Genomic DNA, 26,041 nt, shown 5'->3' with positions numbered 1-26,041 from the left:
TTTCTAGCAAGCTTTCCCTGACTGGGCTGCTGTCCTGCCAGTAGGATATTGTAAAACCTAAGAAAAACATCTGCAAAATATTTTGAGTACCATAGTGAAAGATTCTCTTAAAGATAAAGAAAATATTGGTAACTATAACACTTTCATTTTAGGAAAATTTTCCTACAGGAATTTCATTCACAAAAATATCTCCTTTGGAGTAGTAGTAGTAGTGGTGGTAGTAGTAACAGTAATAGTAGTAGTAGTAGTAGTAGTAGTAAATAACAGTAATAATAATAACCATTATGGTGTTATATGTTCACATAGGACATTTTTCTATTTAAAATATGTCACTGACATAATATCGAGAACAACTGATGTGGAGCAGGGCAGTTAGGTTGCGCTATGGATCGAGTGTCAGGGCCTGAGATCAGCAAGACTCATCTTCCTGAATTCAAATGTGGCCTTAGACGCTTGCTAGCTGTGTGATCCTGGGCAAATCACTTAATCCTGTTTGCCTCAGTTTCCTCATCTGTAAAATGAGCTGGAGAAGGAAATGGCAGATCATTCCAGGATCTTTGCTAAGAAAATCCCAAATGGAACCATAAAGAGTTGGACATGACTGAACAACAGTTCAACAACAACAAAAACAACAAAATAACATCTTTCAGAGAGACAGTTTAAAACTGCTAGGAGTATGACTAATCTTAAATTCATTATCATTCTTGCTAAACAGAAATGAGTAGATCTTTCAAGTCAAAGAGGGAATTATATAAAAACATTTGTATCAATTCCTTGATGTACTCAGATAACATTAAGCCATGGAAAACCCGCTATTTAATCTTGAGGAAACTTTAATAAAAAGTCATTTAGATCTATGCCAGTAGGATCACAGAATCCTAGATTTAGAGTTGGTATGTACCTTAGAAGTTATCTAGTACAACACTCTTTTCATACAGATGGATAATATGAGACACATAGAGATAAGTGACTTGCCCAAGTTCCAACAGGGAGCTAGTAACAAAGAGGTAGGATTTTAACCATATCTTCTGACTCCAAATCTAGCATTCTTTCTATTCTACTACACAGAGATTAGCTTTGGGCTTGAATCCAGAGGTCAAAATATACCAGTGGATGAGAGCAAATGCTTAGAAATACCAAGAGAAACAGAAGGTTATGAAGGAGAAAGCTGAAGCTGTGTTTGTTAAGAAGCTGACTTGTATCCTAAAGTCAAAGGTGAATTATACTTACGCAATGCCTATATTAATGGAGACTCCTGGCACGGAAAAAGGATTAATAATGGATTTAGAAGAGGCTCCACAAAAAGACATATTAACGAAACAAATGACTTATCACCACCATGAGGCAGCTATAAAAAGGTTCAGTAATCTTCATTAAAAAAAAAAGGCAGAATATTGATAGATGGTCTAGAGTAGAGCTAGATCTTATTGGTGGAAAAAATAAACCTCATGATGTTCTCAATGATTTGAATTTGCTCTGTGTATTTCCATTGTGATGGAACCAATGAGCATATTTTCCATATTATGATTTTTAATAGTGCAAATTAAAATACACGTGACCGTTGCAGGGAATTTGTTATTTCCACTAATTGGCACTAGCTGTATGTGCTAAAAGAGGTTAAAAATTTACAGAAATACTTTTGGAATAAACAGACTTTATTTCACTATGAAGTAGTAAATGATAACAATGGGAATAGCCATTGGATTTGTCAAATGTTGTCAAAGGTGATTTAGCTCTGGATAGAACCTTTAAAGCAGCTAAGTTACAAAAAAAGGAATCAAAATGTGTCAATAATCAGTCAGTTGATCAACAAATAAGGCAAAGCTCTGGGGATATAAAGAAAGGCAAAAAACAATCTCTTCCCTCAAGGAGTTCACAATCTAATGGAGAGACAACATGCAAATAATTATGTACAAACAAGATCTATACAAAATAAATTAGAGATAGTCTTGGAGAGGATACTAGCATTTCCCCCTATAATCTAATTTTCAAACTACTCCTATAATAATCTACCTAATTCAAAGGTCTGACATTAAGTGTTGAACAAATAGCTGAGCTATGCAGAGTTGTTTATAGAATTCCAAGGGGTTTATGATAGCAATTCAGGATCGGATCATTGCTACTAGAAGATATGGAAAGATTTTCCTTAAGGAGATGAAACTCATTGATTGATATAGATTATGCAATGAAGTAGTGGAAACTGTGCAGCGTATCACTAAAGACCTAGAAAGACACAATTAGGTAGGTAGAATTGTACAACAGAAGCTCTTTTCTAAAGTATCTTTTCTAAATCCACAGACAACCAATCCCCATGCTACAAATTAGAAATCCTTAAAAATCAAGCTGATGACGAATTTGCTAAAATAAAATGAAAATTATCTGGAGCGCCATAACGAACAGAATGGCTACATATATTGATACACAAAAAATTTGAGAATTATTTTAGATTAACAAGCCAAGGACTCATAATCTCCAATGCACTTGGAATGAAAAGCTTTCAAAATACAGAGAGAACTAGCAGAAGAAATTTAAACCATTTGGGAAGAGGACAAAGTACATGTTAGCACTGTCATTCTATCTGCTACTATGGTTGTAGTGAAAACATTTTCAGTGAGCCCGTAGAAGATGAACTTACATCTTAAAACTTTCATTCAACTACAAAAACAATTATTTTATCCACTTGTGTAATAGACAGTAGAACACTGAATAGAAAGTAGTAGTAGCAGGATGGTGATTTGTCCTAAGATTGTTTCTTTCTCAACTCCAACAAAAACACGAGAAAACAACACAGTTATAAACACTAAAGTTATGTGAAGATGTCATTTGGTGTCATTACTTTCTCTTCTCTCCTCTTTTTTTCTCCTCTCTTCCCTTCTCCATCTTTTCTTTCTTCATCTCTCCTCTCTTCTTTTCTCTTCCCTATATTACGACTTATTATATAATAACAATAATAGCTGACTGCTACATATAGCTTTAATATAAATATACATGCCAGTTGCTGTTATTAATGCTATATTTAATACAATACATAATGTAAACTGACATTTTTGTATACATGTTAATATAGAGTATCCCGAAAGTTTTAGTGCAGATTTAAATATTAATAACTTAAACTTCACTAAGACTTTAAGCTGTAAGAGCTTAAAATTATACGAAGACTTTTGGGATGCCCCGTATACATAATAGCAATTCATATTTATGCATAGCTTTGAGGCTTGCAAAACACTTTACACAAATTATCTTACTGGATCATCACAATGACCTTGTAAGGTAAGTACTACCACTATTATATAGTGGAGGAAATGGAGACTCAAAATGGTTAAATGACTATCACAGGCAACTAACAAGAATCCCAGGTCTCTCCACACTGTCTCCTATATCATGCTGCCAACGCAAAGCTAAAAACACTGGGGTTAAGTTTTGCTGTTTTTGAAAAGTGATGGTACTTGTCTACAGCTAGTAAAACCAGGTTGGTTTGTGTTTTCAATCATAGAAGAGGATTTGCAATGTTTCATCTCCGTACTCTTCCCTGTGCTTCCCCATTATCACTGAGAGCAGGCATTTTAAGGCTGGGATGAATTTGTTGCCATGATCCATCCACACAGGGACTAAGTCCTAATCTCACTGGTGTTGTGCTTTAACCAAGGAAACTAATCAGCTTTAAAAATGCTTATTATTTGTTCATATAAATAACAATGCACACCAGTCTGTAGGATTTACAAGTTGCTTAAGAGACTGGTGAGTTGTTCTAGATTTTGTTGTTCTAGATTGGTGATTGGTGAGAATTATGCTAGATTTCCTTGTTTCCAAAGAATTTTTCTTTTAATCATAGGAAAGCTCTGCTTCATGCTATGTTGATGTTTAATTCTATTCACCCAAATATCCTTTCTCTAATCCATTTCCAGCTGCTGGTCTGGACCTCTTTGAAGGAGACATCTTATTACCGGTAGGTACTCTCATCATTGAAGTCATGGAGCTTTATTTGCTTCAACATTTTTGATTTGCTCAATCAATCAAGTATTTATTGTGCATTTATCAAGTGTAAGAGGCCTGTCCTTGATCTTAAGAGTTTCTTATATCATTGATTACAAGATTATAAGACAATTAGTCACCTATAGGAGGCAGTTATAAAATATTAGAGTTGGAAGGGATTGCAGAGGTTAGCCAGGCCAGCCTGTACCTCAGTGGGAATCCTGTCCATAGAATCCTCTGGCCCACAGACATCCAGCCACTTGAAGATCTCCATTGATAAGCAGTCTGTTACTGCCAAAGACAGTCCATTCAACATTGTAGCAGCTTTAACTTATAGTAAGTCCAGATCTGCTTTTCTATACCATCTACATGTTGCTCACAGTTTGGGGCTCTGTGGACAAGCAGGATAAATCTAATGTAATATCTCTTCAAATACTTGAAGATAATTATCATGTTCTCCCTAAGACTTCTTTGCTTCAGGCTAAACATCTCTACTTCCTTCAACTGCATGTCATATAGCATGGACTCCATTCCTCTCACCACACTGGATACTTTGCTCTGAGTGTTCTGTAAAGTGTCAGTGTTCTTAAAAAAAAAATGGTGGCCAGAATTGGTCACAACATTACAGACTATATGCAGTAAGTGTTGTAGTACAGACAATAAATTCTGAAGGAATTCAGTGATGGGGGAATTCTAATCCTGAGGACTAGAGAAGTAAGGGAAGACTTCTTGAAGAGTACTCTTCCCTGCCAGAAGATCTTGGTGAATTATTTATCTTCTTTGTTTCTAGAACAAAAACCGAAATGGACTGAGAGATCCAACGACAAGATGGACATTCCCGATCCCTTACATTCTGGCTGATAATCTGGGTAACAGTGGTTGTTCTAAACTTGGCACCCATGACTTGGTTTGATTCATTTTCTTCTGGTCTATGCAATAGTGTCAGACATGGTCATTCATGAAATTCCTAAATTTATTTGAAGACATGTTGCATTTAAAGGCATGCCCTACATATTATGTTCCATCAACCAATATTATTTTTCAATAACATTGTTAAAATGCTTATTGCTCCTATGAAATGAACTGCCTCATGTAATGTTGTTTCAGCTAACATGGCATTTGTGAGGAATCCAGGTTATGTAGGATATGCCTGTTAAAGGATACTGTGTGATATATACTACTAATAGCTAGCATTAAACAGCACTTCATATTTCATTATCTCATTGGATTCTCATAACTACTCTATGAGGTAGGTCCTGCTCTTATCCTCTTTTTACAGATGAGGAAACTGAGGCAGACAGAGGTTAAGTAACTTGCCACAGGTTATACCAGCTAGCAAGTATCTAATACAGGATTTAAACTCGGGTCTTCCTGAGGGTCAAATGAGATATTTGTTAAAAAATAAGCATTTTTTTTAAAAGTCATTGTACAATGTCTGGCACACAGTAGGCACCATATAATGGTTTGTTCTCTTTCTTTTGTACTTATTTATTTGTAATCCTAAACTTACCCCCAAGTCTCTGCATTTCCAGGACTGACTATTTTGGGAGCGTATCATAGGCACTTAATAAATGCTTAGTGACTTGATTTGACTTGCAAAAGTCGCACAGCTAGTCAGGATTTGAGCTCAGATCTTCTGACTCCTAATTCAGCGGGGTTTTTTTTGTTTTTTTAAATTACTTTTCATTTTCTCTGTTCACTGTGACCACTTGATTTGAATAATCACATAGTTTCCAAGATCCAGATCATCACCATATATTTTGTATGCAGCTAATTTACATAAATACAACCTACTAAATAAAATGGCTAAGTAGAGCAACCCTTAAACAATATAGTAAATAGTCAGGACCTCTTCTTTTAAAATATTTACAAGTTTCTCTGATAAAAAACCTCATTTCTAAGATTTGTAATGAATTGATTCAACTTGGTGGCAAAGTGGACACAGTGCTAGGCCTGGAGTCAGGAAGACTTATCTTCCTGAGTTCAGAATGGGCCTTTGACATTTACCAGCTGTGTGACCCTGGGCAAGTCACTTAGCTCCAGTTGCCTTGCCAAAAAGAAAAAAAACAGACAATTGATTGTTAGAAACCTAAGTGTACATTTTCCAAGACTGCAATTATCAAACAACAACAAACATTAGAAAAAAAAAACTTCCTACTCCATATAACAGGATGAGATGAGAATTTGATAACACATACAGTACCACTTCTTATTCTCAATAAACATTTGTTAATTAACTCTCTAGATGAAGCTGTAATAAAGGAAAAGAGTTAAGTGACTAACTCAGGGTCACACAACTAGTAAGAGTTTGAGGCCAAATTTGAACTCAGATTTTCTTGACTCCAGGACCGGTACTCTATCCATTGTGATAATTAGCTGTCTATCTAGCTTCTAAGGTATTCTCAATCTTATCTTGAAGGATAAAGTTCTAGGTAAGTCAGGCATTAAAGCTTTTCTAGGTTACTTAGATTTTTTATCTTTTTATTTTATGGATGCCTTTAGTTTTTATATCATATTTGTTTTTGAATGTTTCTTTTTTATCTAATCCCCTATAACAAAGATTATTTTCAAAGAAGAAAAAAATAAGTAATTTGAAACAGTCAACCAACATATCTACTGTTCTCCCATCATAGATTTTAGTTTTATTTTTGAAAGCCACCATTCTTTACCCTCTCATTAGTTATTTAACTTGCCTCTACTTGTGATGATACCCCCTCCTTAGTTACTGAAGTTACACCTAGAAAGGACTTAAATACATTGGTTTTTGCCAGGCTCCCTGTTAGGAAACACTCCTAGAAACTGTTTTCTAAAAGGACCAGTATTTTTTTCTCTAAAATATTATTTTAAATAATATTTAAGTAAGGTTTTTAAGCATAGATTCAATTCAACAGATATCCAGTTAGTCTCCGCTATATACATAGTATTCTGGTGAGCACTGGGGAAGACAGAAAGTTTAGAAGGTCCCCTACCTAGTAGTGAAGGAAACAAGATGTAGCTTAAAGAGCACCAGATTTGGAGTTGGAAGACCTGGTCCCAATCCCACTTTGCCACTTATACTGCTTGTGTAATCTTGGGCAAGTAATTTCTTCTCCCTGGATAGCAGTTGTTTTATCAATAATATAAACAGTTGGGCTAAATGATCTCAAACATCCTCTCTTTCTAGTTCTAAATTCTACCTAGCTAACTATAACACTTCAAAATGCATCTAGGAGGTATGAGATAGAATGCTATACCAGCTATGAGAGGGAAGGTCATTACTGATGGAGAGGGGGAAGAGGGAGCCAGAGTTGTTTTATGCCTATACAGGAAACATTTTCTCAAGTGCATTTTTAAAACGAGTACTATATTTTCTAGGACTGAATGCTAAAGGAGTCATTCTTTTGCCTTTGAAATGTTCCGTCTCAAGTCCTGTGTGGATTTCAAGCCCTATGAAGGAGAAGAAACTTACATCATATTTCAGAAGTTTGATGGGTTTGTGTTATAGACATTTTGAAAATTCTGCCTTTGATGAATATATGAGTGACCCCTAGGGCCCCCCCAAAAGAGCTCCAGGCTCCCATATACACTTATTCATCCTAGAGGGTGGTGCTTAGTGCAACATGGTCATTAGGCTGCCTTCTCTGGTTCTGCCCCCACCTTAGAGTAAAATCACAGGGTAATCTCTAAAGCAAAGTTTAAGTATGGCTCATATCTGAGGTCTCCACAAAATGTAAGCAACAGGTTCTCAGTGTACAATATGGATATCAGGTATAGGACAGCTATTTGTTTCCTCTCCCACAGGAAATCTCTGGTCCCAAATCCAGTATTCTTTCCACTAACCCATATTGTTTCTCATAGGAAGACATGGGAAAGAAGAAAGCTACATAATTCCTTACAGAAAAAATGGATGATCTATGAGGAAAGACCAAAATAATCAGAAAAAGAAAACATAACGTGTTATGTCCTAAGGGACCTAAGCTCTACCCACTAAAAAAAGTCCTGAAACAAGGATATTTTCTTTTAGAATCCCCTTTTGTGATTTTTTTTTTTAGGCATGGTAGGTGCTTTTCTCATTGTTCTGGATGAGATACACACCTGTCAGTTGCCAGTATCCCTATGATTTCTGTTCTTAAGTTTAGTGTCAATATCAAACAACTGTGAAAAAGCCACCCCATGCCTCTTTAAATGATATTGGGGTATGGGAATTGTCAGAGAGAAGTTTCCATTCTGTCTTTGTTTGAAGGTGCTGGTCTATGGTTGGAGATCAACATACAGGGCAGAACATTTCCATTGGTCAAGGCTGTGACTACAAAGCTATTGTTGAGCATGAAATACTGCATGCCCTGGGATTTTATCATGAGCAGTCGAGGTCGGACCGGGATGATTATGTGAACATTTGGTGGGATGAAATTATTCCAGGTGGGTATTAATCTGCCCATTGGTAAGTAAAATTTGGCATTGCCCACCTTCCTTTTCCCTAATAAATTATGTGTGACCAAATTAATAAGGTGTGTAGACCCAGCAATCCTGTGTCAACACTACACAGAGAACACAGAGCTAAATGCAAGCTCTTTTCACCTGCTCCTAACTGATGATTCCTGTCTAGGAAAGTAGATAAAAAGTGCTTAATAAATGTTTATTGACTGACCGTTTATTAGCTAACGATGTTAAATAATAACCACAAGAAAGTACAACTGGATTATTGTAAAAATCTTGAATTGTAATCTTGGGTAATAGTGTGCTGATAGTCGAAGGATGGAGACAATATGCGAACAACTACATACATGCAAGATACATACAGTATCAATGGTAGACCAGGGCAGCCAGGCAGTACACTGGTTAGAATGTCAGGTCTGGAATCAGGGAGACTCATCTTCATGAATTCAAATTTGGCCTCAGACACTTCCTAGCTGCGTGACCTTGGGCAAGTCACTTAACCCTGTTTGCCTCACTTCCCTCATCTGTAAAATGAGCTAAAGAAGAAAATGGCAAACCACTCCAACATCTTTGCCAAGAAAATTCCAAATGGGGTCACAAAGAGTCGGGCACAAATGAATGACTAAACAATAACAACAAAATAATGGTAAGCCATCTCAAAGGGAAGGTGTTAGCAGTGTGTGGGTGGGGGAGGGAAAAGGGAAGAATGGCCAGGGAAGATTTTGTGCAGAAGCTAGGATCTGAGCCTTGAAGGAAGCCAGGGAAGCCAGGAGTGGAAGGAGGGAGAGTGTTCCAGGCAAGGGGGACAGCCAGTGAAAAGGCAGAGAGTTGGGAGACGGGATGCAAAAAGACCACTCTCCCTCTGTTGCAGATTACAAGGAAGGGAATAAGTAGTGAAGAGATGGAAAAAGATAGGAAAGGACAAAAGAAGATTTTAAAGATATTTGATCCTGGAGGTAATAGGTAGCTACTGGAACCTATTGAGTATGGAAGTTTATCATAATTAGGATGTGCAGTGTTAGGAGATCACTCTGGCAGCTGAATGGAGGCTTTGTTGTTATTGTTCAGTCATTTCAGTCATGTCTCACTCTTTGTGACACCATTTGGAGTTTTCTTGCAAAGATACTGGAACGGTTTGCAATTTTCTTCTCCAGCTCATTTTACAGATGAGGAAACTGAGACAAATAGGTTAAGTGATTTGCCCAGAGTTACACAGCTAGCAAGTGTCTGAGGCCAGATTTGAACTCAGGTCTTCACGACTCCAGGCACAGTGCTCTATCCACTGTGTAGAGCGGAGGCTAGAGTGGGATATTACTTGTGGCAGGGAGATCAACCAGAAGGCGATTCAATAGAGTTAGGACTGAACCTATGATTTCACTGGTATAGGGAACTCTCAGGTGAGGAAAGACCTGCTACCAATGTAGGTTAGCACCTTCCCTGCAACTTATGATCTTAGATAGTTGTCTAGAGCACTCAAAGTTAAGTGACTTACCCATAGTCATATAGCCAGTTGGCATCAAAGGGAGGATTTGAACCCAGCCCTCCCTGTCTCTGAAGGCAGCTTTACCGTGCTACCTCTAAGATAAAAGGATGGAAAATATTCCTTTCATCCCACCAAATTCAGTGTGGATTGGAGTGGGTGAAAAATGAATTTATTAGTCAGAGAAGTTTGGGAAGAAGTTGGGTGGGGTGTTCTAGTAGTGATCTCATGACTTTTCTGTCCTACTGGTGCTACCTAAGGGTATTAGGTGCAGAACCATAGAGAAGTCATTCCTCTCTATGTTCATGGTATGATATAGTAGAAAAGTGCTGGACTTTGATTCTGGAAAGATCTGGGTTCATACCACGCCTCCAACATTAGCTGTGCCACCGATTGCAAGCCTTTTTCTAGTTTTGGATCCTTATAAGAAAAGATAAAAAAAAAATAGGTGAAAATAAACAGTTCAGGGAAACTTACCAACATCTTGAAAGAGTCCAACAATACGTACAATGTTCCATTCCCATAATCTCTTACATTTGTGAAGAAGCAGGCTCACATGTGTTGTCTTTGACACCAACTATAGGCATTATAATTTCCCAATATTTAGTTTCACTTGTTTCTGTTTTTTTAAATTATTTTGTCATAGTCATTGTGTATGTATGCGAACAGTAGAAAGGAAATAGAACCAGTGGATGGAAGCTCTGAGATGCTTTCTCTGTGAACTAGGTACCTACATACTTTTTGCTGTTGCCAAACCAAGCATCAGTTGGGAAACTTTCCCTCCCACTCTTCAAAGTAATTATTTTCGTACTTGAGTGAAATTTATTCACATAATTTCTTTATGACTATTTGAGGTAAAAATGTCAACACCAGGAGGAAGAGGGCTAGGTTTTAAGTGAACAAGGCCAGAGAAATAGGGAGTCACTTGGTTCCATCTGAGGAGAGTCAAGACTGATTTCCTCATCCTAAAATATCTTCCCACTGTCCTTACCACTGTGTCTGAAATCCCTGATCTCTAGGCACTCTTTTAGTTGAAGACATTGAAGGAAACTATTAAAATCCTAATGTAATTAGCATTTTAGGTCATGTCCACATTGTATTCTTTATGTCAGGCTAAGGGCAGGTAGGTGGTGTGGTGGATAGAGTACCAGGTCTGGAGTCAGGAAGAACTGAGTTAAAATACTGCTTCATACACTTTCTAGCTGTGTGACCCTAGGCAAGTCACTTAGCTCTGTTTGCCTCAATTTCTCCATCTGTAAAATGAGATGGATAAGGAAATGACAAACCAGTCTAGTATCTTTGCCAAGAAAACCCCAAGTGAGGCCGCAAAGAGTTGGGACAGTCACATAGCCATGCTATGACAGAGGACATCTGTCTCTGCCTCTTGTCTCTCTGTCTCTGTCTCTCTATACACAAACACATACATATACATAAATATGTGGACATATATATGTATACATATATGTATATTACCATTAAGAACAAATTTTATTATGTACAATGACTCAACCAAATAAGTTCAGGAGGAGGAAATAAAGATGGTTAGTTTCAACTGTAGGAAGTAATAAATACCCAATTAAAATGTCAGAATGTTAGCACATAGTTATTTATGCCCTCACTTCTAATATCATTTTTCTAAAAATGTTACCTATGTAGAAGTTTCTTTATGCATATAAGATATGTGTGTCCACATGACAGGCATTGATAAATATCTCTGGAATTTTGCCTTGAGGGGAGAGGAGAAAAGCTAAAAGGTTTTGGTCATTCTTTTCACCAGTCTCTGAGAGGGATACTGTATTAGAATTACATCTACTTGCCCCCCCCCCCCCAATATTGCTGGTCCCAGGGTGCAAAAAGATCAAAGTAAAAGCTCCTTTGTTACTCCTTTGGGTAGGATAGGCCCAAGCTTACACGCACTGGCTTGGCACCTTTCCTATAAATGCTGGTTATACAAATAGAGAAGAGCTTTATCCAAGCGAAATAGCAAAAAAAAAAATGAGAGATGCTACACAGATTAGAATACACCAGAAAAATACGGAAGAGTGAATGACATCTTCAGATGGGGGCTAGAGACGACCTCAGCTGAATCAAAAAAGAGATCCCTAGCTCACTCAAGAAGAAATTATTTTTCCCATATCTCCTAGGATGTAACCTGAAAATCAGAGACATGTGAAAGAGTTAGTTTCCTCAGTACATTTGTCATTTTTGTAGTTTTTTTTCTTTCTCTTGCCCCTGAGGTTGGTCTGAAAGAAGCCTGGAACCATATGTCTCTATCTCAAAGAACCGTATGTCTCTAGCTCCTTCCCTACTGCTCTTTCACCATCTCCAATCCTCTGGCAAGCAGGCAGCACCATTGTCAACTTTCCAATTGTGTCTGTTTCTGCATATTCTGAGAGCTCCAGACTTGAAAGCCTGGGTTAAAAAAAATTCAGATTTTCATAATAGCTTCTTTATTTAGAAACAAACAAGCAAAATGCTTTAAATCATGTGACAAATCAGGGACAATGACTGGAACTATGATTTAATTAGGCCAACTAGGTGGCTTAGTGGATAGAAAACTCGGCCTGGAATCAGTAAGACCTGAGTTAAAATCTGGCCTCACACACTTCCTAGCTGTGTGACCTTGGGCAGGTCACTTCACCCTGTTTGCTTCAGTTTCCTCATCTGTAAAATGAGTTAGAGAAGGAAATAGCAAACTATTTCAGTATCTTTGCCAAGAAAACTCCAAATAAGAGCACAAAGGGTCAGACATGGCTTAAAAAAAATAACTGAAATGATTTAATTGCTATAGGAAACTCTCAGGTTAGGAAATCCTTTCCACCAGTGCAGGTCAGCACCTTGTCTATAACGCATAGTCTCAGAAAGTTGCCAAAGGGCATGGAGAGATTAAGTGATTTGCCCAGGGTGGCACAGCCAGCACATGTAGGAGGTAAAATTTGAACCGAGTTCTTCCTGCCTTTGGAACTAGTTCTCTATCTACCACTCTATACTTTCTTACATGTGAGACATTACAGAAGTACAAATACAGGCAATAAATCACACAATATTGCCCTAATCAATATTTCACAATATCAAGTCCCTAATAAATTTTAATCAAATTCTGACATAATGTCATGAAATCCTACTATGACATTTTTTCCCACTGGAAATCTAGTCTCTCCCCAACCTTGTAACATTGTTTCACCTAACATTTCACATCAGGTCCATGAAGGATACAAATGCTTGACACATAACAAGTATTTCATAAATGCCTTTTCATTTATTCAAAGAACATAATATTAGAAATATTAATTAACATTTATATGGTAGTTTAAGGTTTACAGAGCACCTTATCTACACAATCTCATTTTATCCTCATAGCAGGCCTGTGACATGGTATTATTAACCTATTTCACAGATAGAGAAACTGAGTCTCAGAGTCTCAAAGTCTCTTGTCCACAGTCACAAAACTAGTAATTTGTGGAGATGTGATTTGAATAAAGGTGTATCCTGACAACGCTAAGAAAAATGTCATAGCACTTGCTCTACAGGCCCACTGGACAGAGAAAACATAAACACATAAAAAGATCACTAATGTTACAAGATGTTATGAAGTGTAGGGCAAATGCCACATGACTCCAAAAACTAAGTGCTATAAAAGTTCAAATGAAGAAATTGTCCTCTTAGGCTAAAGTGGTCAGACAATCTTCTTGGAAGAGGAAGGATTTTAGCTGGATGGATAAGATTTATGTAGGTAAAGAGGAGGAATGAGGGTATTCTAGATAAAAGAAAACAACATGAACAAAAACAAAATGCTAGCTAATCAAAGGGGTTAGAATTGTGACTAAATCAATGTGAACAAAGCAGAGAGTTCATGTCAGAGAGTTTTAGATGATAAAGCTGGAAAAGCAGGTGAAGGCAAGGTTGAAACCAGATTTTCAGACTAAGGTGTTTGGACTTCATCCTGTAGGAAAAAGAGAGCCATCAACAATTTAATTTCTTAAGTAATTACTGCAGAAATCCTGAAGGTATGCCATTGTTTCTAAAAAGAAATGCCCAAACTAATGTCATTTATAAATTTGGATCTCACAGTCTACACATTTTAAATCTACTTTCATCCCCCTCCAACTTCCAACTTGTCTTCCATTATCTGCTTCCTGTTAATGACTGATATGAGAAAAGCCTCTTCTTTGGGATGCACCAGACAACATTTCATTGCAGGCAAGCTGTATAAATACTTTTCAAGGCTGACGATCGGCTGTTTCTCTCCCTGACAGGTTATGAGCACAACTTCGATGCCTACGACGACAGCTTCATAACTGACCTGAACACTCCCTATGACTATGAATCTCTGATGCACTATGAACCATTTTCCTTTAATAAGAATGAGAGTGCACCCACCATCACGGCCAAGATCCCTGCATTTGATGACATCATTGGACAGCGCCTTGATTTTAGCACGATTGACATAGAGAGGCTTAATCGCATGTACAACTGCAGTAAGTTATGATGGGGTTGAACAACAGGATTTTGAAACTGTGTCATCTCCCTGCTCACCTTGGGTCTGTGCACTCTGTGAAGTTCTTGTCTTTTCTTTCTACTTTACTTTGAAGGGCAGAGACCCAGACACACTAGAACTGATCTTGTTTGTGTCTCTAGAAGGGAGCCTTTTTTTTCTTTTAGACAAATACTAAAACTTAAATACATAATAAGAAAGGAAAAGGAAACATTATAAACTTAAACATAAAAAAACCAAAAAACAAAAAAAGTTATGTGCACAGCAGAACATAGAAGAGGATTCAAATCATATAGCGATAACTTTTCATTTCAAGAAAACCTATGTATTAAATGCTGCTCATTGTGTTGAAAGCTGTCCATCTTTTCTTTACTTCCTTGTAGGCTTTCTTTTGCTCTCTGCTGGACACTTTTTACTTTGTTCTTTTTTCCCTCTCCCTCCCCCCTACCCACCACCTCAAGGCTACAGTTGAGCATTGGACATAATTATATATAGGTATTGATATATGCATAACACATACATATATACACATAATACATACATAGATATATATATATATATATATATTATATATATATATATACATACATATACTTTCCCTTAGAGATTCTACCCCTAATCTTTGTTTTTATGTTTATGCATATCTCTTTATTTTTCCTATCTCTCCTAACTTATCTACTTTACTTCTACCTGCTACCTTGCCCTCCTATTACTTAACCTACCTCGACTGCAGCAAGCCCTCCCTCATTCCCCTAAATCGAAATCCCCTTCTTTATTCCCCTTTTAGCCTATTCCCACACCCTCCCCTCTAAAGATCTCTCCTGTATCCTCTCCCCCCATCCCCTTTAGAGTGTTATTTCTTCCTAAATTTAGAAGACTTTTATACTCTTGTAAATGTGTATGTATTTTCCCCTCTTAAACCCATTCTTGATGAGAGTAGGTTTCCAGAACTAACAGCCTCTCTCCCCCATCTAATTCCTCTGTATTGGTTCTTCCACTTGTACCTTATTTGTAAAAGACTCTTTTAGCTGTACTTGAATGGTTTTACTTTTTGAAGTCATATCATACTCAAGTCTACCCCAATCTTCATTATAAGCTACTTAATTACTAGTAACAATCTTAGACATAAGTTTTACATTTTTTATACATAAAAGGTAAACATTTTATCCTTACTTAGTTCCTTGTAATTAGTCATTGGTATGTACTTCATATTCCTCTTGGCTCTTGTATGTTAAATCTATAGAATTCAGGATTTCTTTTTTCTTTTCTTTTTTAACAAAGACCTAAAAGTCTGACAATTGATCAAATGTCCATTTTTAAAAATTTTATATTTATGCTTGACTTTGCTGAGTACAATATTTTTGGCCAGAAGTCCAGTTCTTTTGCTCTTCAATATACAGTGTTCCAAGACCTGTGATCTTTAGTGTCACCACTGCTATGTCTTGTGTGATTCTAATTATGGTACAACCATATGTAAATTTTTTTTCTTGTTGCTTGTAATATTTTGTACTTGATCTGGGGGTTTCAAAATTTGACTATAATGTTCCTGTGAGTTTTCCTCATAGGATCTCTTTTAGGTGATGACTGGTGGATTTTTTCTCTTTTCCCCCTCTTGTTCTAATGCTTCAGGACAATTTTTAAAAAATTATTTATTGTAATTATTGTATCAAGATTCTTTTTTTGATCAGAACTTTCAGGTAGTCCAATTATTCTTATGTTTTCTTTTTTTGATCTATCCTCTAGATCCATTGCTTTTCTTATGAGATGTTTCACATTCTCTTCTATTTTTTCATTACATTATACATATACATATATATGTGTGTGTGTGTGTGTGTGTGTGTGTGTATGTATATATATATATATATATATAGTATGTATGTATGTATGTATGTTTGTATGTAATTTCTTCATCTGTTGTAACTTTGCTGGCTTCCCCTTGCCCAAATCTGATTTTCAAGGAGTCATTTTCTTCCTTAAGATTCTGGATCTCTTCTTCTCATTAGTTGACTTTCTTTTCATAATCATCTGTTTTTCATGTATTATTCTTATTTTTCTTTTTAATTTTTTCTCATTTCTCTTATTTGACTTTAAAAATTTTCAATGAGTTCTTTTTGGGCAGGTGACCATTTGGCATTACTCTTTCAGGTAAAAGAGGGTTTCTTTGCTTCAGTATCATCCTCTGAAGATGAATCCTGATCTTCTCTATTCCCATAATAGCTCTCTATGGTTGGATTCTTCTTTGCCTGTGCATTTTTTTTTGGTAACTAATTTAGTTTGTATAATCGCCTCTAGTCCTGGGTGATGGGGATGGTGCCTCTAATCCTCTTCAGTTCACTCTTCTGACCTTAAACTCAAACCAAGACCTCTAGCCTCTTGTAAGTGTCCACAGTAGACCCACCCCACTGCTTCTGCACTCAGTGGGCGTGTGCTTGTTCTTCTTTGCCCTCACCCATCTCGGCACCACAGCTGGGTCTGGCATTCGTCGTCAGCAGATGTTCCCTTGATCTTCGCCACCTCAGCTGCCCAGCTCTCTTCACTGTCCTAGGGGTAAAAGTTCCTGTGGCTGTGGCTGAGGTAGCCTCCCAAACCAGCTAACCCCAGGGTTTACCTCTTGTTGTTTAAGGAGCTTTCAGCTTGTTGTTAAAGTGGACCCAAGCCTTGAGGTGTTTACTCTTTACCAAGAGGAAATCTTGTCCAGGATTTTTCTTTGGATCTTCTCCAATTGTCCCAGGAAGATTCCTCTTCTTCCCCTACTCTTATTTGTTTTCACAGCTCTATGTTCTCCCTGAGTGCTATTTTATCTCTTTTGTGTAGGAAAATCTTGAGAGCTTGAAATTTTCTGACCTACTCTGCCATCTTCCTGGAATCCTCCCTGAAGGGAGATTTTTGTAAGCTCTCTTCAGCATCCTTTATAAACCCAACATTTCATTCATTAAGCATTAATAAGCAATCATCTATATCAATGTGTCTAACAGATATAAGTGGAGGGCCTGCTGATTCTTGATTGGATAACTTTCATGAAATGATAAGAGTGAATTGTTGGATGTGGAGTCAGGAGACCTGGGTTTGAATCCTAGCCTTGACTGTTCAACCACTCTGAACCTCAACTTCCTCTTCTGTAAAATAGGCCTACCAATCCTTGCATTGTCCACCTCCCAGATTTGTTGTGAAGAAAGAGCCTTATTAAAAAAGAGAAAAGACAGAGACTTATAAAACTCAAAGTGAAGTATAAATACACTATAATACTAGACTTCCTGTCTAGAAATTAACTGCCTCTAGAAAGAAGAAACCTTGATCTTTAGAGACATGAATTTATATGACATATTTTTTTCAGCGGCAACTCATACCCTTCTGGACCAATGTACTTTTGAGAAGGAAAACATCTGTGGCATGATCCAGGGCACTAGAGATGATGCTGATTGGATTCATGAGAGAGGTGATAGTCCTGGACAAGAAGATCATACTCTGGTTGGACAATGCAAAGGTCAGTGAAACAAGATAAACAAGGGAAATTAAAGGGGCCATCAGGTTGTTTACTGCATTGATTTTTGACTACTCCAGGTCAGCATTTTTGTTTTGGCATCTAGATACTTCCATATGTAGGAGTCTGGAAAAGGACAAAGGGCATGTTGTATACATACCTTAAGCATCAACTGAATTAAAAAGCACTCAAGGACAGTGCGTGCAAAGGAAAGATAAAAACGAGTGATAGGAAAGTTGAAAGGATGAGTGATAAGCAACAAGAGAAGAAAAAATGATTCACAGGTTCAAAAAGTCAGCTTCAACAAGTTCAGGCTGGGGGAAATATGGCTAGATAACTCTTTGTTTGAAAAATGTCTTCATGTTCTAGGGGACCAATTGCTCACCATGAAACAACAATAAGATACAGGAGTGAGACAAGTTAATACAATCTCACACTTCATTAAGAAAGGAAAAGTGTCTAGGACCAGGGAGAAGGTTTTCCCTGGAGTTTTTTTTTTCTGTTCAGACCATGTGGTATTTTGTTTAGTTCTGGGCAATGGATTTTAGGATGGACATTAACAAGATGAACAGCACTCAGAAGAGGGCAACCAGGAAGGTTAGAGGGCTTATGCCCTACTGGAATCTCTTAAAGGAATTGAGAATGCTTAGCTTGAAGAAGACTTTTTGTAGTTGTTTTCAAGTATTCAAAGGGCTGTCACATGGATTTAAATTTTTCTGCTTGGCCCAGAAGGCAGAATTTAAAACAAGTGGAAGTCCTAGCAGCAAATTTCAGCTTGATGTCTTCCTTCCCTTCCCTTCCCTTCCCTTCCCTTCCCTTCCCTTCCCTTCCCTTCCCTTCCCTTCCCTTCCCTTCCCTTCCCTTCCCTTCCCTTCCCTTCCCTTCCCTTCCCTTCCCTTCCCTTCCCTTCCCTTCCCTTCCCTTCCCTTCCCTATCTGTCTGTCTAACCCTATCTATGTCCTAACAAACTGAGCTTAAGAGCTGTACAAAAGTAGAACAGGCTGCCTTGATAGGCAGCAAGTTCTCCATCATTTGAGGTCTTCATGCAAAGGCTAGGTAACCACTTACAGGGATAATGTCACAAGGCTTCTTATTCAGGTTTGGACTAAACTAGGTTGCCTCTGAGGTCCTCCTAACTCTGAGAGTCTGTGAATATGAATTTTGGACTAGGTCTGTTATTTCTGTAGTATAAGGAATTTCCGATGTGAAGATTTCCTCTCTCAAGGCAGATCAGCAAGCTATTGAGTGGTGTATGGTTATAGAGAGTTGCCAAATCGTCCAGAGTCAGTTACATTGAGAATATGTTTTAGAAATGGGACTTGAACCCTGGCCTTCCTGACTCTGATCCTGCTATCCATGTACTAAACCAGGTCATCTCATATGAGTAACTTAGGTACTTAAAATGTCGTCTTTTAAGTGATTTGCTCAATGTCTTCTTTAGGGTCAATAGGTAGAGATGACATCTGGGATTAGGCTTTCTCCCCAAAGCAAGTTGGACAAATACCCAGCTGCCTTGTGGCAAGGCAGATTTCCTCTCCTATATCTCAGAAAAAGATAAAATCTCTTTGTTATCTTCTAAGTTATTAAGTCAACATTGTGTTATCTCGTGGAAATACTGAAGATATTTCCAAACTCAATTATAATCATAAATCTAAGGTCTGAATCATCATGGTTTATAGGTTAATATTTGATTTTCAAGCAAGCAGAAAGGTAATCTTTAAATAGGAGGAATTTTTTGTATACTGTTTGAAATGCTCAGAATGTAGGAGTGGGTATATTACTGAGAAAAGGAAAAGACCATCCCAGCCTTGAATAAGTATCTGAAATTGTTTTATCAGACTCTGAGCTATAACTTTCATTCTTCTTAGGAAGTAGTAGTTTCAGTAAAGTAAAAATCTGAAGTTTGTTAAAAGATATTAGCTGGTTTTTAGACAACTGAGAAAAAAGTCATGGGCTATAACAGGGGACACTAAAGAACATCACATCCCACCCTGGATCAAGTTGGTGGCAACACTGGGATTGGTTCCTACTAGGCCCAGCATTCTTTTTCTCACAAGGGTTCAGTGTTCAATGATGGCTTGACATGTGTAAAATGGTGCATGAGGGCTGAGAAAAATACGAAGTTTGTCTGAGATAAGTTACTCCTGACCTCATGGGGTCTTCATTCTAGTTATAGTAGCAATGCCACTTATAATATAGTCCACCTTTCTCCTAGGGATTTCCTGTGATAAAGGAGCTCATCGGTATCTGTTTCTTACTTAAAATGCTATTGACTTTTTTTGTCAATATCTAAGTGATGTACTGATAGGGCACTGGATGTGGAATCAGCTGAAATACAGTCTCAGACATTTACTAGCTGCATGATCTTGGGCAAGTCATTTAACCTTGGCCTCTCTCAGTTTCTCTCTCTGTAAAATAGAAGATAGTACTCATCTTCCAAGATCATTGTAAGGATAAAATGAGATAATGTTTGTAAAGTTCTTTGCAAACCTTAAAATACTATATAAATGATATGTATAGGTGGCATGATGGATAGAATGTGGGGCCTGGAGTCAAGAAGACTCCTCTTCATGAGTTCAAATTCACCCTCACACACTTACTAGCTGTGTAAGTGAGCAAGTCACTTAACCCTGTTTGCCTCAGTTCACTCAATAGAAAGTGAGCTAGAGGAAAAGACAAACCATTCCAGTATCTTTACCAAGAAAACCCCAAATGGGGTCATGAAGAGTTGGACACAACTGAAAAATGACTGAACAACCATGTAAAATAAATACCTAATTTAGAAATATACATGTGTAGTATATGTGTGCATATCTCTATGCAAATAGATATATAGATATGCATATATATATAGATATATATAGATATAGATATATCTATCCATCTATATAAAAATAGATACAGATATTCTAGATTTACTTATTTGTGGACATGCAGTTTCCACTTGGCAGAATGTAAGGTACTTGAGGGCAAGAGCTGTTTCATTTTTGTCTTCACATCCCTACCATCTAACATAATCTTGATATAGTATGGTTCATATTATCATAGGATCATAGGCTGGAAAGATTATGACTCACTGAAGGCTAGTATTTTTAGTAATAAAGTATTTTTAATTAAGATATGTACATTATTTTAGACATAATACTATTGCATACTTAATAGACTATAGTATAGTAGAAATATAACTTTGTATGTACTGGGAAACAAAAAAAACCCCATAGTGTTACTTGCTTTATTGTGATATTTGCTTTATTGTAATGGTCTGGAGCTGAACCCACAATATCTTCAAGGTATGGCTATATATCTTTTCTATTTACTTAACCTGTGTACCTTTTCTTTCTCCCTAGTGGAACACAGGCTCTTTAAAGATAGAAATGGTTTCATTTTTGTTCTTGTATCTCTAGTGCCTAGCACAGGGACTGGCATGCTATGGTGCAGTGAAAAAAAGGACTCCAATTGGTCTCACAGGACCTAGGTTTAAATCCTAGTTCTGCCACCTACTACATGTGTGATCTTAGGCAAGTCTTTTAATTCTGATGGGACTCAGTTTCCTCATTTAATGTATAAGATCCTATAAGGAATAGGGAGGCCTGAGGAGAGGGAGAGAGAGGAGGAAAGTGAAACAGTTCAGAACACACAATGTTTATAGATTAAGTTCACTGTCTTTTATGGGTGTGGTTCCTGGCACCCCAAAACAATTACAATTATAACAACAAAGATCACTGATCACAGGTCGCCATAAGAGATATAAAAATAATGAAAAAGTTTGAAATATTTTGAGAATCACTAAAATGTGACACACAATGTGAGCACATGCTATTGGAAAAATGGCACCAATAGACTTGCTTAATGCAGAATTGCCATAAACCTTCAATTTGTTTTTTTAAAAAAAGCAATATTTGCAAAGTGCAAAAAAAGTGAAGTGCAATAAAACAAGGTGTGCCTGTAACAGGAGAGAAAGTAGGCAACATTCTGTGATTCACAGAATCTCTACTTGGAAGAGATCTCAGAAGTGATCCAGTCTAAAGGAATATGTTGTACTTCACTCCTGACAACCTATCATTCAACCCTGCATGAAGATCTCCAATGAAGGGCACCCTCCTGTCTCCTGAGTCAACCCACTCCTCTTCTAGACAGCTCTCAATGTTAAGAAGCTTCCCCTCATAAAGTGTTCTTTTTTTCTCCTAAATAAATTTCACAGATGCTTATCAAGAGTCTGTTGCCATCATAGCACTTTGTTGTGGGCTAGGGGAAATACACATTCTGTGCTTCTGCCTCTATCTAGTATTTGATAGAATGTCAACAGCAAAGAGTGAATCTCATTCACAAAATTGAGAATGGAGGAAACGAAGGGTTAGGGCAAGTCAGTGAATTCTGTCCTGATCCAAGTAGCCTGTTGGAAGGATGCCTGGTGAACATCTTGCTTTTTTTATCCTTCTTTTGGTCTTTGCCCTGACCCTGTCTTTACCTTTGGCTCTGTAAATAGAACCCAGAGTGGAAAGACCTGGTATAAAGCATTGTTCTGTTCTTTTGTTAGAGGCAGGTTACTTCATGCACTTCAACACCAGTTCTGGGAACACAGAAGAAGCTGCTCTTCTGGAGTCGAGGATTCTTTACCCCAAGAGGAAGCAACAGTGTCTTCAGTTTTACTACAAGATGACTGGAAGCCCCTTAGATAGACTCGTCGTCTGGGTCAAGAGGGATGACAGCACTGGCAATGTCCGTAAGCTGGTCAAGATAGAAACCTTTCGAGGTACCTAAAAGGCCAATTTGAGCTTAATGAAATCCACTGAAACCATGGCTTTTGAATCTCTAATGAAGAAAAATCTATTTAAGATTTTTTCTTTAAAGTGAGAATACTTATTCACAGATAATCTTAATGTAGTCTCTTCTCAACTCAAGAAATGCAATAATGATTTTTTTTAAGGAAAGTGCACCTTGTTAAATATTTAGCAGTGCTATGAATATGTCTCAAAAACACCAAAATCAATCATTTTGATTGATCAAATCAATCACAAATACCTGGTTTAACAATAAAGAACCTGCTTGACCATGGAAAGATGGTGAGTGTTATTAGAATCTACCATGTTAAAAAATGATGATTCTATTGAGAGATGTGACTTAAAAGACTTTCTTGAGGGTATACATGACTAAAAAGAAGGTGGGATGGTCATAAAGTAAGAATTGGAGGTGATGGATAGCCCAAGCATTCCACTGGTAACCTCAAGTACTAATAAAGTCTTCTAATGTAGTTGGTGTATCTTCTGTGGAGGACAAATAGAAACACATGGATAAGAATTGCACAAGATGAGGAGGCATGGAGAAGTTGTGATATGTATCAATGCATGGAGTACCCTTTAATATTTCTATGATCTCCTCAATACACTACTCCCTATAATGGTGCAGATTTGCAGCCACCTATGTTTTCTCATCCTATGCAAATTTTGTCCATATTCTCACATAAATATTCCACAGAGCATCCAAAAAAACATCAGAGGCCTTTATCCTTAGTTCTACTTTGTGGGGAACCAGAACAGCACATGGTCTGTTCATCTGACATCTCTCATTCTAAATGTATGACTGCTGTATAGATTTATAGTTGGCTTTTGCCAACTATAAGGGAGGGATTTCCTATGTGGAAAGTTCACACAACTATAAAGTAAGGAGCTCTTTATCTACAGATAGAGTCTGCTCATTATTTATTTAGCACCCCTTGTGTGCAGACTAGTCTCTAGGACTTCTCCAAAAGAGTTCTCTAATATAATCGCTATAAAGGTTATGACCTTTGATAAATTTGTTTTTAAAGTTAGGTAAATATATGTCATATATGACCATTAAAAGTTATAATTCTAGCCCCATTATGATATATTTTAGCTTTAACATCTTAAATAGAATAATCTTTAATAGTTCTATTTATAAATGATTTCAATACAATTTAAAATTAAATTGGATATTTTCACTTTAACATATTTATGTTTATTTATCTTGATGCATGCCCTGTGGGGTTCATGGTCAAAAGTTAGGGTCAGCACTAGATAATATATGGTTCAAAGTAGGAAAGCCTGTCTTTGGCACCCTTTCATCTCACTTTTTGTGTTCTCTGTCTTGCCATTTGCTTTCTTGTGTCATGGAAAGCTTGACATGGAAATTGACATGAAAGCTCCTCACTAAAATGTCCAGAGCCGAACTTCTCTCCATGGCATGGCAGAAAGATCACTGGATTCAGAATAAGAGGATCTGGCCATAACTCTTGCCTCTCTTATTTATTATCTGTATGACTTTGGACAAATCATTTAACAGTTTTCTCATTTATAAAAAATGATGGCGTTAGACTGAATGATTTCTAAGTCCTCTTACAGTTCTAAATCCTATAACCCCATCAATTCTCTGCCCTCTTTCCTCCTTCTTTCAACAAAAAACTAATTTTGCTAAACAGAACAAAGATAAGCTTTTGGAAATAATTTGCACTAAATCAGAAGGACCTTAAGCAGTAGGTTTAACCCTTCACTATCTGGATTTTAAGAAAATGCTTGTGAATTTAAGCAAATCTCTGAAAGGCAGAACCTTTGACAATGTGAGAAAATGAAATGCTGTCATTTCAAGCAGCAAAAAGATTTGGTTTTTGGAGGGATAAGGAATATGTATGGGGGTTCCCACTTCCATAAGTCTCAAATATAGACTTGGTAACTCCGTAGTTTTGATGATTAGCTCATTTTGAACACTTAATGCATTCAATATCACGGGTGTCAGGAGAAAGAAAGCCTGGCATCAAGACCCAAAAGGGAAATCATAGAATTAAATAATTACTGAGATAAATAAAGGACTGTTTTGAATGAAAACACATGGTTGAGTGGCATTTAACATCTCTTTCTTTCTGCCCCAGGTGATAATGACTATGGCTGGAAAATTGGCCATGTGACACTCCAAGAGGAAGTTAAGTTCCGCTACCTCTTCCAAGGCACAAAGGGAGATCCCCAGAACTCTAGAGGGGGGATTTTCCTGGATGACATCACTCTGACTGAAACTTCCTGCCCCAGAGGGGTCTGGATGGTTCGAAACTTCTCTCAGGTTCTTCAGAACACAGTGAAAGGTGATGTGCTCTTGAGCCCTAGATTCTACAGCTCAGAAGGATATGGTTATGGGGTGAGCTTATTCCCCCATGGCAGAAATAGTACCAGCCTCTCTGGATATGTTGGACTTGCTTTTCATCTCTGCAGTGGGGAAAATGATGCTATCTTGGAGTGGCCAGTGGAAAATAGGCAGGCCATCATGACAATTGTTGACAATGATCTTGATGCCCTCCAGAGAATGTCATCAAGCATGGCATTCACCACATCCGAAGCCCATACGTCACCAGGTAGGTAGGTGGCTTTTGGCATAATTGTGACCAAAAGCTTTTGAAAGGACTGAAATATGTGATTTTCTCTAAGAAAACAACAAAAATAATATAACGAGGTTATATTCTTCAACAGGCACACCAGTAGCCTGTTCTATCTATTTTTGATTCCTTGCAGCAAATTGTCTTTTTTAAAAAAAATTGATTGATGCTTTTTTTTAACCACTGTCATTCCCATAAATTTCCTCAGCCCTAGAAGTCTTTCTTTTAATGAAGAAAAACATTTAAGCAAACTAACCAGCGTGGTAATTCCATTTGACAATGAGTGCTAAGTCCCATACATGTAACCCACTACCTGTTTGCTAAGACTGAGTGTTTTACTATCTCTCCTTTGAAACTGATTGGTCATTGAATTTCAGCTGAATTTGAATATCATTTAGTGACTTCTTTTTTATCTTCCTTAGTGTAGCATGGTATGTGTTCTTGATTTTACTTTCTTTACTCTGCATTAGTGCATGTATACATTGCCCATGTTTCTTTGAATTCTTCCTGCTACTTTTAAAAAAAATGTTATTTTTTAAAAGTATCATGGTCATTCCTGGGACCAACCTTCAACTTCCTCCCTCTTTTTTTTTAACACAGAAAAGTCTGGCAAAAAATAACTATTGAGAAACATCATTTGAGAATATATGCAGCAGTCTGTCCAAGTCAATTTTTTATCATTTCCTATGACACAAGAAATGGGGCAGCTAGGTGGCACAGTGGATAGAGTGTTGGACTTGGAGTCAGGAAGATTTGTCTTCATGAATTTAAATTTGGCCTCAGACACTTACTAGCTGTGTGACCCTGGACAAGTCGCTT

General features: G+C 37.3%; 1 protein-coding gene across 1 annotated transcript in view; it reads left to right on the top strand.

Annotated features, from left to right (window-relative positions):
* Nucleotides 1–1,233: 1,233 nt before the first annotated feature.
* The window catches only part of MEP1A (meprin A subunit alpha), a 34,164-nt gene continuing 9,356 nt past the window's right edge, over nucleotides 1,234–26,041 (top strand). The window contains 10 exon segments of the mRNA XM_078155667.1: nucleotides 1,234–1,363; nucleotides 3,906–3,946; nucleotides 4,763–4,841; nucleotides 7,327–7,350; nucleotides 7,353–7,443; nucleotides 8,195–8,370; nucleotides 14,125–14,346; nucleotides 17,698–17,847; nucleotides 22,382–22,597; nucleotides 24,728–25,201. Of these exon segments, the coding sequence (XP_078011793.1) occupies nucleotides 1,234–1,363; nucleotides 3,906–3,946; nucleotides 4,763–4,841; nucleotides 7,327–7,350; nucleotides 7,353–7,443; nucleotides 8,195–8,370; nucleotides 14,125–14,346; nucleotides 17,698–17,847; nucleotides 22,382–22,597; nucleotides 24,728–25,201 (1,603 nt within the window).

The sequence above is a fragment of the Phascolarctos cinereus genome, unplaced genomic scaffold (assembly GCF_003287225.1).
Source record: "Phascolarctos cinereus isolate Bilbo 61053 unplaced genomic scaffold, phaCin_HiC Scaffold_5;HRSCAF=322, whole genome shotgun sequence".
Classification (NCBI taxonomy): domain Eukaryota; kingdom Metazoa; phylum Chordata; class Mammalia; order Diprotodontia; family Phascolarctidae; genus Phascolarctos; species Phascolarctos cinereus.
This window is presented reverse-complemented; position numbering and strand designations above follow the sequence as displayed.